Here is a 13,827-nt window from a genome sequence, read left to right on the forward strand (position 1 = left end):
TGTTTTGTAGGCAGCAGGGAATGTTTATCAAATATGGAGGGGATGAAACGGCAAAAGCAAAGTGAATCGCTCGCCTCCCTCCTGCTCCCAAAATCACTCTGGTGTCTCTCTCATTAAAGACACACCAGGTCGTCTAGTAGAAATTAATCTGAAATGGCAATCTGGTTCAGCGAGGGGCCCCCCAAATGGAGACATTTCTAGTTTTAATAAAGTGGAGATATTCAGTTTATACTCCAGCCTGGTGCGGCTTTGAGGGACATCTTAATGGGATAAACAGAATCCTTGCCAACTTGGGAGGCACATCAGGAATGCATATATCCAGCCTTACCACAGTTCTAGTACCTTCTGCTACCTTTTCCTGCCACAGCCTCAGGTCACAGATGGGTTCTGTCTATTGAATGTACAGTGATTCTGCCCTGTCCCTTCCATTGCAGCAGCCAGCTTAGCTTGCTCTTTATTCACTTTGCCTCGACCTGAAAACAGCAGAAAGCTTTCCATTTCCTTTTCAAACAGATCTCCAGCAAGGCATAGCACCCTCAGAGAGAAAGAAGTGTCTCAAAAGCTTGTTCGGGTTTTCAACCCCCCCTTTTATTTTAAGCATTGTATTTTCAATCAAGGTTTGGTTTTATTGGGATATTCAGAATCAGAGGGCTTTAAGAATTCTGCCAAGCGCTTTTTCTATGCTGAAGAGAACAAATGCAAATACCCCATGACCTGCGAAGCGCCAAAGAAAACCCCAAACCACCCAATGGCTGCAAGTCATGAGCTCTCACAAGCTAACAAGCATGGCCCGAATTTGGGCGAGATATTTCAAAGCAGGGTGCTGCAGGGGTTTAGCAGTTCTTCAGTGGAGTATGTTCTTTCCCCTCAATCAATACTGATCCCAGTGTGTGGTGAAAAAGGGCACACCATCATTTAGATTAGACATAATGCTTAAGGCTTTTCAAGGAGCTTGAACAACTACTTCAACCAGAGTGTTATTTGTTTAATGCCCCTAGCTGTCAAAGTTGGCCTGTACATTCACCCAAGAAGCGGGATGGAAAAATCAACATTCAAGCCAATAACTGAGCTACCTGAAGAATTTAGACCAGTTGGAGGCTCTGCCACCCAGCTGTGCCCTAGCAGGCAGAGAGCTCCTGTCGGCAGCTCGATTCTTGGTGGTAACACACAGAAAACCCCAAACAGGTGTTTCAGGGGCATTTTGTGGGTGGAGTGCTGGCGGCTTTGGATCTGGTGAATCCAAAGCCACATTGATCCATTGACATGGTCAAGAGCTGTGACAGCAAGGAGGCAGAAGATGCCACCACTTTCTGTCTACCCTAGTTAACATGAGCTGGCATGTGCTGTGCATTTGCTGCTCCACTCCTCCCCAGCCTTAAGTTAGGACAGCTCTGCTCACACTCCTTGTAGCCACATTTAGGGTAGTAAAGAGGTTGCTTTATTTCAAAGTGCATGCTGACAGTTTGAGTCAGACAGCTTTAATCATTGTGGATCAGTCATTTGTAGTAAAGAGTGAAACATTATGTATATGGTCTAGGAGAATCTTATGTCATGAAATGTCTAGACTCCACTCAAGACCTGCTAAACTGTTCCATGGAAGGACCGCCTACTGCCAGCTGGAGGGAAGCAGTGGTTGAGGTCCAGCATGGTTGCAGCAGTACCAAGTGGTCTTCCAGACTCAGTGAGCTGGAGGAGGAAGTCACTTCCTCCTCCACTGGCTGCTGGAGATCACCCATGGTTGCAGCTAAGCATGGGCGAGCTAGGGTGGATGGTTTGGGAAGCAGACCAGAGGGAAAACTTCTTCCCTCTGGTCTGCTATCTGGCTATAAAAGCCAGTCAGGCCCAGGTTGCAGATGTGAGTGGTTTGGTGGCGAATCGGCGGGGGGGCTTAACCTTGGTTAACCCTGCCAAATAATAAAACAAGCAGACAGGTTGAATTGATACTGGATATACACCCAATGCCTGTGGCAAAACTTTCTGACACCTGTAATCAATATAGTTGTGGTCTGTTTAATCCCAAAATGGTTGTACTGTGTTTATTGCAACTCCCCATGACTTCACCCTCTGCCTGCGGCTTCACTGAACCTGGCCCCACAAAGTGTAAAGGGGGCAAAAGCACATCACAAAATGTAACAATAGAACTCTTATCACACACAGAGTTGCCACAGCTGACGGTGGAATCTTCAGTTTAGGATACCTGACAGCATATATGACAAGAAGTTTTAATTTAAGGAGTGAAATGAATCCTAGAAATGTTCACAAGATAGGTTCTCAATTTACTGCAATTCCAGATTAGCAGAGTAAGTTTTCAACTGTTTCCCCTTAAAATAGGTTTCTCCTTTTATCTACAAAATATTAATGTAGTGACCCATAGTTATCTAGTTTTTAATTTTGATTGGTGTAAGGCCATCTCCAATAAAGAGAATAAATGATCCATGATTGTTTTATGGTTGCATGTTCTGCTATGGCTATGGCAATGGCAGCTTATGCCTACCTGAAGTAGAGGTTTGAAGCTATTCTAGTCACTGGCAATAACCATCCACATACCAATACACACTTGTCATTTACCCATACAAATCTTCTATGTAAGCATTCTTCGAACTTTTTTTGTGCTTTTCCCAGTTGGATTCTCAAGCATCCTTATGTTCTTCCAGAAGAGAGGCACTCAGGGGATAAATAAAAACCGAGATCATGAAGAGGCAGTTTGTTACCTTACCACAAGAAAAAGAGAAATGAAACATGGAGAGTTCAAGGACTATGTTACAAGCACCTGCAACATGAAAGGTGGTTATACTTTGAGAAATGGAAAGGGTTTCGTTCAGAAGGAAAAGGTCAGTAGTTCTGTTTTGGCCTTGTTGAGCTCATGGTGAGAGACCAGAGATGAAATGGAATGAAAAGAGCTATATTAGGAACAGTAAGGATTCACCAGTACCCAATACAGAATTACATTAATTTAGAAAATGTACTACCTTCCTGCATCCCACCCTATCACTTGTGCTATCAAAGAATTCAGCAACATTACCTAGAAGCATCCCTTTTGGGATCAGTTTAAGACAGGAGTAGCCAACATGGTAGGCCCTAGCTTGTTTTTGGGCTACAACTCCTCTCAGCCCACCTAGCATGGCCGATGGTCAGAGACAATGAAAGTTATCACCCAACAACATCTGGAGGGCACTACATTGACTACCCTGACCTAAGAAATGGCTTTTAATATCAGGCAGAAATAGAGAAATTTTCATCTGAATGACGGACTACAGGGCTTGATTTCCAAGGTGTAATCCATTAAGGTCCCATGAAGCAAATCAAAAAGCTTTACAGTTTCATAATGACGTCACCACAAAACATTTAAATCTCTTGACAGCTCACTGCAAGAAAAAGGTTGGGTTTTTTTTAATGCTGAACAATGGATTTTCCAGACAATTAAGGCCGCAATCCAAAACAGACTTACTAGGGAGAAAACGCCATTGAACAGAGTGGTAAACCACTGCAATACTGGTGAGGAAGAGTGTATAAAGTGGTCAGAGTGTTAGAAATACAAATTTATCTTGTAAGAGATGAAGCAGCCGAAGGAATGTTGTCTGGCTTATGCAGAGCATATAAAATATTATTGTAGCCTTGCAAATATGCATGACAAAAATCTAAAAAATTAAAAATAGCATAGTGGGACAAAGAGCAAGCAATATTAACAAGAAGGAGGATATGGACAAGCTGGAAGGTGTGCTGAGAAGGGCAACCAAGATGATCAAGGGTCTGGAAACCAAGTTTTATGAGGAACAGTTGAGGGAGCTGGGTATGTTTAGCCTGGAAAAGAGGAGACAGGATAGACATCTTGAAATATCTAAAGAGCTGCCACGTGGAAGATGGAGCAAGCTTGCTTTCTCTTGCTCCAGAGGCTAGGACTCAAACCAATGGACTCAAGTTACAAGAAAGGAGATTCTGACTAAACACCAGGAAGAACCTTCTGAAAGTAAGAACTGTTCAACAGCGGAATGGACTTCCCCCAGAAGGTTATGGACTCTCGCTTCCAACTCTACAATTCTATGATTCTATAAAGCACCTTTCTTACAATATGGTAATTTACTGAAGAACTTTGGAATGTACCAGAAAGCTTTGTATTGTCAAGCGTGGAGATAGAAGACTAAATTAGAGCAAGAATAAACTGTGATTCTTCCAAAGAAATAGGAATCATTGGAGGCTTTGCTGTAGAATAAGGTGCAGATAGAACACAAAGCGATATTTGGCCCAGCTATGAGTGAGAAAATGGAATTACATTTATGTTATTCACTACATCTATCCTGAATACTACCTCTTAGCTCCCTAAGTGGGATGGACTCTTTCTCAGCAAGAGGACTGCATCAAGATGTTGAACTTCATTTGTCTGGAGTCCCAATTCCAAGCTGCCCCAGTAAGGATGCAATCTTCTTTTATCTTCACACATTGTTAGTTGGAAATTGCAACAGCGAATTTCAACATATAGCAAAGATGCTCTTTGACAAAGCACCTTCATTATAAGAGGCTCCCTTGTGTACTATACTGGTAAAATTGTTATTATTTGTTAAGTACTGATGATGTGCTCTGCGCTGTATGAGAAACTAATATAGAGGCAGACCCTTCCCGGGAGACCAAGCTAGTGGAAGAAAGGCACAAAGGATGATATTCTGTGTGAACCAGTGAATAGACATTCTCTGATCTTCTGAAATGGTTCTGCCTTGTACATATAGTAAATAATACTGTATTTCACTTCCAAGCATCAGCTTAACCTATTAAATGTCATGATGTGCTCTGGCTCCTTTAAAAGCACCAGCCTTAAAATCCATGCTTTAGTCAAGTTTTCATGATCCCCAGTAAATAAGGAAAAAAGAAAGGAAAAAAAGAAGGCTCTTTTTAGGGTGCCTAGGGCAGGGGGAACTTCTCAAACCCCCCATGAAATACCAGGAAAAAACACTGGAGATGAATACTCAAGGATTTTATGTCTACACACTAATTGTCAGAGCAGAGGGGTGATGGTGGAACAAGATGAGCTTGAACTCCTAGCAGAAGATAACTGACACTTGACAGGTATAACTGACACTTGACTAGCCAACTTCTATGGACCAGAAAGTAACAATTGGAATATATTTACTTGCTCAAAGAAAGTAGATGCAACAGAAGGGGAAGTGGTGTTATATGCTAAAAAAAATCCATACAAGAGAAAGTTAAACAAGGTAGCCCTGGGGAGCTCACCTGGTTAAAAATAAACAGAAATAAATAAAAACAACACTGTGGTCAGAATACTACCGAGTGCCGAAATATGGGGATGATGCTTTTCTGTAACAAATTACCGAGGTTTCAGGGGAAAAACAAGAGTTAGTAGGGGTGAAGAGTGATGTGCTGACACTAGAAAGACGGGGTTGTATTTTATATAATAAATAACAGGGGACTTCAAGCTACCCTGATTATTTCCTAGAAGATGAACTCTGATAAACATGGAATCTCCAACAAATGCCTAACATGTCATGGTGACAACTCTCTCTTTCAGGAGGTGAAGGAAGGAATAGGTTATCCTTGACTTGATCTTAACAGCATCGAAGTAGCCAAACCTTTGCGGGAAAGTGACTATATAATGTTGGAAGTGGATTTTTCGAAAAGCCAAAGGCAAGGGAAGCCAAAAGTGTACCTTGGATTTGAGGAAGGCTCATTTTGATATTGTTCTTTAACTATCTGAAGGGCTGTCACATAGAAGAGGGCAAAGACTTGTTTTCTGCTGTCATACAGGGCAAGGCTTACATTGCAGGAGGGAAGATTTCAGTTGAACATTAGGATAAAGTGTTTGACACAGCAATTCAGCAATGAGAGCAATTAACTAGAAGGGAGCGGGTTTCCTTTTACTGTACTGTCTTCAAACAGAGGCTGAGCAGCCATCTATGGAGATGCTCTACTTCTGGATTTTGTGCACTGAGCAGTAGGTTGCACTAGATTATTTGAAAGGCCCCCCTCCATGACGCTAAGACTATAAGTAGGATTCCAATGGTGTCACACTGTAAATTTCCAATTTAGTATCAATCCACCTGCAATACAACCCAACCTAACACCTCACAGCATAGCTCCAAGAACACAAAGTTGTCCAATGCACCTGCTACCTTCGGTGATCAGTAACCCAGTTCAAGATGTCACACTTCCATAGGATGTTGTCCCTGCAGTTGTGGGCTCCAGCATATTTGATCATTGTATTTGCTGTGCTTACCTGTCAGTGGCAGCGTATCTTGTTTCACTACCTGAGACAACACGGGAAAGTGCCATCCTGCTGCCAATGAAACCCCCTGCCCCCCCTCCACTGAAGACCCCCTTTACCTAGGTCGTACGGCAAGGTCCTAGGAGATCTCATGTGAGATCTCACGGGATTTCCATGACATTTCACTGGAAGCCACTGCTGCTGCTTCTCCACCACCAGTGGAGGGGATGGGGCTCCACAACCCAAGGCAGCTGCTGTCACATGTACAATATGGCAGCTAGGAATGTGTTAATAATAGTTTTCTGATGTCTAGGTCCAAAGTACATACCCAAAAACCTGGTCTCAAGAAGGAATTACAGAGAACTTTGGCTTGTTTGCATTTTAATGCAAAACTAAGGGCTTGTCCACACTTCCGCTTATTTCATGCCTAGAAAGCATGGGTCTGAGAGGCGTTCCATTTGTCCTATGCTTTCTAGGCACACGTCCAAATGGTCTACCATCTGCCCCACTGCTTTCCCTGGTAAAACCCACTCTTTACTACTAAATCAGAGCAAACACCAATCTACAGAAAACCTGACTGACCTCCAAAAGAGAGTGTTTTCCTGGGGAAAAGTGGCAGGGTCTTCCCAAAACAATGCATGAATGGAAGTGCAGCTATCCTTCAAAATTCTCTGAATTTTGGGATGACGTTCTTCAGCCCAACGAGGTGTACAAAAATATATATAGTAGAGGAAAGTGAGCATAAAAATGCATATGTTAATGAAAATAATGTACACAAACCCATTGTTTTAGGGGAAATTGCTTGCAAAAATGAATATATTAGAAACATGCACTCTAAAATGCTATTAAGTTCTCACAAGAACTGGCATACTAATGCAGAAATGTGGAGAACTGGATTGGAAAAATGAGAAACTGAAGTTGACAGATCCATCCATCCCTAGCCACAGGTATCGCAACATGCCAGTCAATAATACCAAACCGATCAATTTATTTTTTACTAAAATTCTAAGGATGCCAATAGCAATATCAGAATAAGCCTTAAAGGTCCATTGATTTCTTATAAATAGAAGTGTAGTATACGGTGAGATTGATTAAGTTCAAATGGTCAAAGGCAGACAAGTATAATGTGAAATATATGAATCCAATAGCTAGAAAATATCTTAATGAAAGTTGCTAGCAATTACCAGATAAGAATTTAGAAGTTAAATTTGAATTAATATGAACAAGGTTCCTAATTTAAAGATAAAGACCAAAACATATCCTACTTTGGTTTCGTCAGACCCAAGGCCAAATACAATTAGAACGCAATGACTGGTTCCAATATTCAGATTTTAGCTGTATTTCTTTTTTGCCAGGGAGTCAATTCATAGGCAAACCCCTACATTTTAGCATATTAAAGGCTAAACCACAAAATCTGTCCTAAATAAGCTGGGACTGGTTTTGGAAGCATGTCGCAGCAGCTCCTGAGGCATCTTATAACTGAGAGGTGAAAAACATTTCTAACATTAGTCGTCAAAAGTAGCCCTGTCTTTACCCTTTGCACAACCAGTGCAATTTTGCATGTACAGCTGTATGTGTGAAAGCTCTGCCAGTACAGACAGCAACACTGCTTCTGTGAAGACTAAGGGGTGGAGCTACGTTATATGTCCCTGTTCCAATGTTATATAGCATGGGGGCATTAATACCAGAAGAGCACTGTGAACTTGGTGACATCCGTTTCTACCCTCATCTTGGAACCGGTCATATCTGAACTTACATGTGGTCTTTATGAACACAGGTCAAACACCACTCCCTTTGAGGGCAAGTTAACTTGTCCAACAACAAAACTTAAAAGTTCACTTCTAAGTACAGAATTATCTCCACTGACAAAGCCAAAGGCACAACCCCCAAACATAGTTAACTCTTCTGAATTCTAAGATGGCTGTCTCACTGAGGCAAGAAATGCAATCCCAGTGACCACAGGGAGCAGTAAGGTATGTAGACAGTGGGCTCTGGTCCAGAGAGGCTCAGGCCACTTTCAAATTTTTAGGTTCCTAGCCATGATAAAAATGAAATATGACGATACATGAAAATTTAAAAAAGGCTTTTCCCAGATCATGTCTCTTCTTTGCTTAAATTTGTAGCTCTAAACTGAAACAGTGTGTCACATTTTGGACTGATGCATCAAATGCCAAAATAAAATAAAATAAAATAAAATAAAAAAGTGTCTGGATGTCTTTTTTTTTTTAGCAAATATGAAACAATCCAATTAAGCCCAGTTTCTTATATTTTACCTAAAGTCATTTCATTGGCTTTTATGGGTAGCAAATGTCTTATATCCAAGAACTTTAGTTTGACTGAAGATGATTCCCTGATTCACAAATCCATGCTCAGAATGCAACCCTTCCAGCACAAAGCACTTTTCTATAGCTACGACGTATGGTACCATTTTCCCTCTCCTGGTAGTATCCTTTATTATTCCCTTTTATGCTCAATAGCCTTTTTGTTCCACACCTTGCTCCAGCAGAGTTTAATAACATTCCAGTATTATTATGACAACTTGATGAAGGCCTTTGTGCAATATGAACAGTCAGTGACTTCCCCCTGCAATTCCAGCCTGGAGAGCCCTCCAATTTACAATCCTTTATTTGTTCAAAGTGAAGAGTCTGAAATTCCACTCATCTGAATTGTTAGCCTATGAAATCTACAGTGCTGACTAACGAGTACAAAATTTTCTTCCTATCAGAGCCGTATTCAAAGCACTGTGTCTGAGAATTCCAAGCAGACTTATTTTTTAAGCTCTCAATCATCGACAGCATCTATCTTGAAATTGAGGGCCAAACCACACACCTGTCTTCTCTGCTCTGTAAAATGGGAAAAGAAGAGCCATGCCCTCAGTTCCAGTTTGTTTTGCAAACAGCAGTTCCCACTCTCTAAGTGAGGTGGTGCACTGATGTACTCTCAAACTAAAAAGAATAGAAATGGATTTTGGCACTTAAGATGGTGGTCTTACCTGACGGACATCTAGCCGGTAACTAAGGATGGGGTCAACTGCATCAGGCTCCTTCTGTGTCCACTGCAAAACATAGGAGTAGTTCTTGGATTGCTTTCTGGTAGGATTAGGGGTATCATAATAAAACTCAGGATTGTAAGCTTTAGCTGAGAAGTGGAAAGGGGTAGGGGAGAAAAGGGAGAGAGAAAATGGGGAGGAAACTTGTTATAAAACTATGTAGTGAGGATCACAAGAATCCATGTCCCCAACTCATCAAATGTTCTGATATTCCATAGTCACATGTGATCACACTGAGCAGGCTCTTATTTGCCTTAATTTCTACTATCTGAAGTGGGTGGTTGACATGGACTTGAACAAGGCAGCACCAAAGGACAATGAATCTCTCAAGAACGTGTGTAGAACTACAGTTGAACCAGCTTTAATCTCTCTGCTGCTTAAAACAGTGACTGAGACAAGACTAAAATGGTAGTGACTTTGTCATTACCTTTGCCTCCCATGTGGCATACTGCTCATTTTATGTTAAAGCTGTCCTTTGCAACATAACAATTTATCTCAAAGGTACCCAACACAGAAGAATCTGGCTTTGCATGACAAAATAAATAAAAGAAAGGGAAGAGGAAGCAGCCAGCGAAGAGGAGCCATACAATCCTTACATTCAAAGAAATACCCATATTTTAGCACTGCTCCTTGTGGTGGAAGCTGAAATGATGTTGCTGGAAATCACCCAAAGCATGCACTTTGGGCATGTCTTTGTATACTTGATGCTCAGCAAAGAACCCATTTCTTACAGCATTAATTATGATAGAAGCATAAATGATGCTGTCTTTAATCATGTGTGTGTATCTATCTATATAGAGAGGAAAGTGCATCAAATGATAACAACATTTTTGGAATGGAAGCTTCCCGTTGAAGAGAATGTGGTGGAAGAAGTTGGAGTAGTCAGGAGGAAGGAACTCGATTTTCAAATGTACAAAGGAGGGGTAGGACAAATTGCTCATAAAGTGCAAGACAGGAGCATGCGGAGGCAGTATATAGTGAAGGTATACAGAAGGGGCATTGACTATCAGAGAAGAGGATGCCATTTGCAATTAATGTTGAGCAATGGAATGTGCTACCATCAGATATTGGAATATTTTTTATTGCTGGTTTTAAGGAGAATCTGAAAGAACATGCCCATAATTATTTTGGTTTTATGATTCTTGTTAAGGTAGTGGTTGCACCTGGCATTGATAAAAGTTATTTACAGTTCTACAAATTTAATCCCAAAAACAAAAGTCTATTGAATTGCCCGATTTTTCGCTCTATAAGACGCACCAGACCACAAGACGCACCTAGTTTTTGGAGGAGGAAAACAAGAAAAAAAATATTCTGAATCTCAGAAGCCAGAACAGCAAGAAGGATCGCTGTGCAGTGAAAGCAGCAATCCCTCTTGCTGTTCTGGCTTCTGTGATAGTTGCACAGCCTGCATTTGTCCCATAAGATGCACACACATTTCCCCTTACTTTTTAGGAGGGGAAAAGTGAGTCCTATAGAGCAAAAAATACGGTATATAGCTCCTGTTCCAAACAACTGCCTTCAGTAATGTAGGCTACATTTAATAAACCTGCTCAAACCAGATAAGCCAAAAGATGTAGCATTAAATAAATACACAGCCACTTTCAGATTAGAAGAAATTAAGGGTACATAATGTAGACATCTTTAGACCCATAAGTCCATGGTATGTCACTGTACTGAAATATTTCCATCAATAGATGTCCTTGATTACATGCTGTTGTCATTTCCTAGGATTTGCCCAACCAAAAGCCACAGAAGCTGTATTACTGGAAAGAGTCCAAGATACCCAATATTCCCCACTGCCATTCCTCATTTCCAAAGTGCTATCTTTTTCCATTCTATTACATCCCACTCCAATCAGAATGGCTCAGCTATTCTTCTCTGCTATAATTAAATGGAAATGATTCAATGCTTATTTTTATTAACTTACAATGGCAATATTGATGTTTACTTCTGAGCCCCTTTTTTCTTATTATTTTTATTGACACAATTTTTGTGTGTATGCCAGAGATTCAGAGCCACCTTGGAGACTAATTGTTGCTTATTCAACTTGTATTGACTGTGAAGTCAAGTCTCATAACAGATTCAGAAATGAAATTAGAATGGATGATTATCATTAACTTGCATTTTTTTTAAAAAAATTAATTGATTCCCAAAATGGAAGATCCAGTGATTTAATAATCAAGTACACCACTGGGTCCTTTGCAATTTTCTACCTGTCACCAATGGAGTGTGTTTGCAGTATGACACATTTGTGAGTATGGCACATTTGTTGGGCTGATGTTTAAAGCACAGTGGGTGACACAATCATCTAATATGAGCTGGATTCAAGGATTCATCTTAGATGGGGGTTCCTAATGCAAATGGAATTGTATGGGTGCCGTGGAATGCAGGAAGCCATCTGTGAGAAGTGGCTCCCTATAAGGGTTGAAACCGTTCCAGTCGCAATCCCATTTTCCAGGCATTGCATTGTTGTGGCTGATGTCACTAGAGCCACATGGAGGATAATGGCTTCCTGTGCAGTTCCCTTTGTGATGGCACCTCCTCACACAGCAAAAGCAAGCATAGGAATTGGGCCTGGGTTGTGCACCATGAAGAGAATGGCATTCATGGAGCGTGGTACAGCACAGGACAAGTAGGTCCAACTACAATAACAGGCCTCTTAGGCGTGGTGACTTCTCTCACCTCCTTTTGCAAGCTATTAGCCAATTCTAACCACAGTGAAATCTACTAAAAAGGAAAGAAGTTGGATGCTCTTTGCAGGACTTACCAGACACCTGGAAGAGGCAGGTTGCCACCCCAACGTCATTGGAGATGCTACATTCGTAGTTGCCACTCGTCTCCCGGCTCACACTGTCCACCTTGTACTCGGAGAAGTCCTGCTGCTCTGTCAGAGGCACTGTCAGGAGACTCCCATTGAATCGCCAGACAGCTGTAGCCACTTTCATGGGGCTTCCCTTGAGCATGGTGCAGCGAAGGGTGACACTGCGCCCTATAGCTTGCCGGATATCCTGGAAAATGGGCTCCACCACTGGAGGGACTAGAGGACAAATGACAAAACAAAAACTTTCAATTAGAATAGCAGTACCAAATGCAAGCCTCAGTGATAATGACAAAAGCATTTATTTCTCATTTTGAATAGCCCACCCTATTCTGTGGATCTGGAGTAGTCAACAGTTATTTTATCAAAGACGGATCCATAGTGACTCACAAAGGGCTCGCAATGTAATGAGTGTAGAAGCTTTAAGAGAAACTAAAATAGGACAGAATAATAAAAAAGTGAAACAACCTTCATTCCCACCCTAACATTTCCTTACTCCTGTAGCTTTCTTTTGTGTCAAATACAGCTCTCATATGCAACACATTTGAGGAAATGTCATTTATTGTCTGCTCTGATTTTCAGACTACAAATAGAAATATAGAGTAATAATATACCTGAAAGTTACCTTGACCCATGACTTTTTTTAAAAAAAAATTGTACGTTTAGCCCCTTAATAAGACTGCTATGAGAGGGACTCCAATTCTAGCTGATAAAATAGAAACATATAGAGGTACAATATTACGACGAGAAATACAAACATACAGAGGAATCATGTTGGACCCTGAAGGTCCAGACCCTGCAGAAGTCCATTCGCTCAATTTGAAGTGTAATGATGAGTAAAATTCCAGGAGGAGGTCCTGAAAGAACAGGGCTCATTTTCTGCAGTCTGCAGTAATGTGGCGAGACAGGCATCCTCCGACTTATGTGAGGGTTACGCTCCAGCCCCCATGTGCATAAGCTCAAATTGCGTAAGTGGGGAGCACCCTCTAAACACCTGTTTCCCCCCTGCTTCCCAGCCCCCTGTCCCGCTGTTCCCACACAACTCTGAAGCTCTGGAGCCAGCAGGAGGATGTACTGTATGGAAAAGCAGCAGGTGTTGCTGCTTCACTACTCTGCACATCTGCCGTTAGGTAGTGGGGCTAAGTAGCATAAACAAAGCCCCACTGTGCCTCAGGTCTCTTCCTCCACCTTCACATACGTCCTTTTCAGGCTCCAGGGTCTTCTTATGAGCCACGAAGACTCTCCAGCTTCTCCCCACCATTACCTAATGTGAATCTATTTATTTCCCAGTATTGCATGTATACCTAGTCTCATGCAAGTCAATCGTACATATGTGTGTGTGGGGGCGGGGATGCCTCTACATTGTTTGCATATTGTTTCTAGATATCATAACTGGACTAAATCTGAAAACTAGTAATTTGGCACAAAGCACAGAATTATACGGGTTGGAGGGCATTTGTTCTAGCTGGAGAGATGTACTAAATCAGAGTTTCATTATACTCAGATACCAATCAAATTAGACTATGTCATATACAGGAATCGGAAGGTACCAAGAGGCACCACACTATGATTTTGTTATTCATTTAGAAAATCATTTGTGTGCTGGCCTTCTCAGCATAGGTGGCCCAGAGCAGTTCACAGCATCAGAAAACAGTACATATATGAAATACAACAAACAACAGTATTAACAATTCTTTAGAAACCTAAACCATTTTTAAAAAAGTTTACAAACACAGATATAAATTACCA

At 41.4% G+C, this 13,827-nt stretch overlaps 1 protein-coding gene across 4 annotated transcripts in view; it reads right to left on the bottom strand.

Moving 5' to 3' along the window:
* The window catches only part of MDGA1 (MAM domain containing glycosylphosphatidylinositol anchor 1), a 233,727-nt gene that overhangs the window by 76,265 nt on the left and 143,635 nt on the right, over nt 1–13,827 (bottom strand). For all 4 annotated transcript variants that reach the window (XM_053382911.1, XM_053382910.1, XM_053382912.1 and 1 more), the window contains exons 9-10: nt 12,028–12,297; nt 9,204–9,349 (exon numbers count right to left, since the gene is read on the bottom strand). In XM_053382911.1, the coding sequence (XP_053238886.1) occupies nt 9,204–9,349; nt 12,028–12,297 (416 nt within the window). The remainder of the gene's footprint in view (nt 1–9,203; nt 9,350–12,027; nt 12,298–13,827) is intronic.

This window comes from Podarcis raffonei, chromosome 3 (genome assembly GCF_027172205.1).
Source record: "Podarcis raffonei isolate rPodRaf1 chromosome 3, rPodRaf1.pri, whole genome shotgun sequence".
NCBI lineage: Eukaryota > Metazoa > Chordata > Lepidosauria > Squamata > Lacertidae > Podarcis > Podarcis raffonei.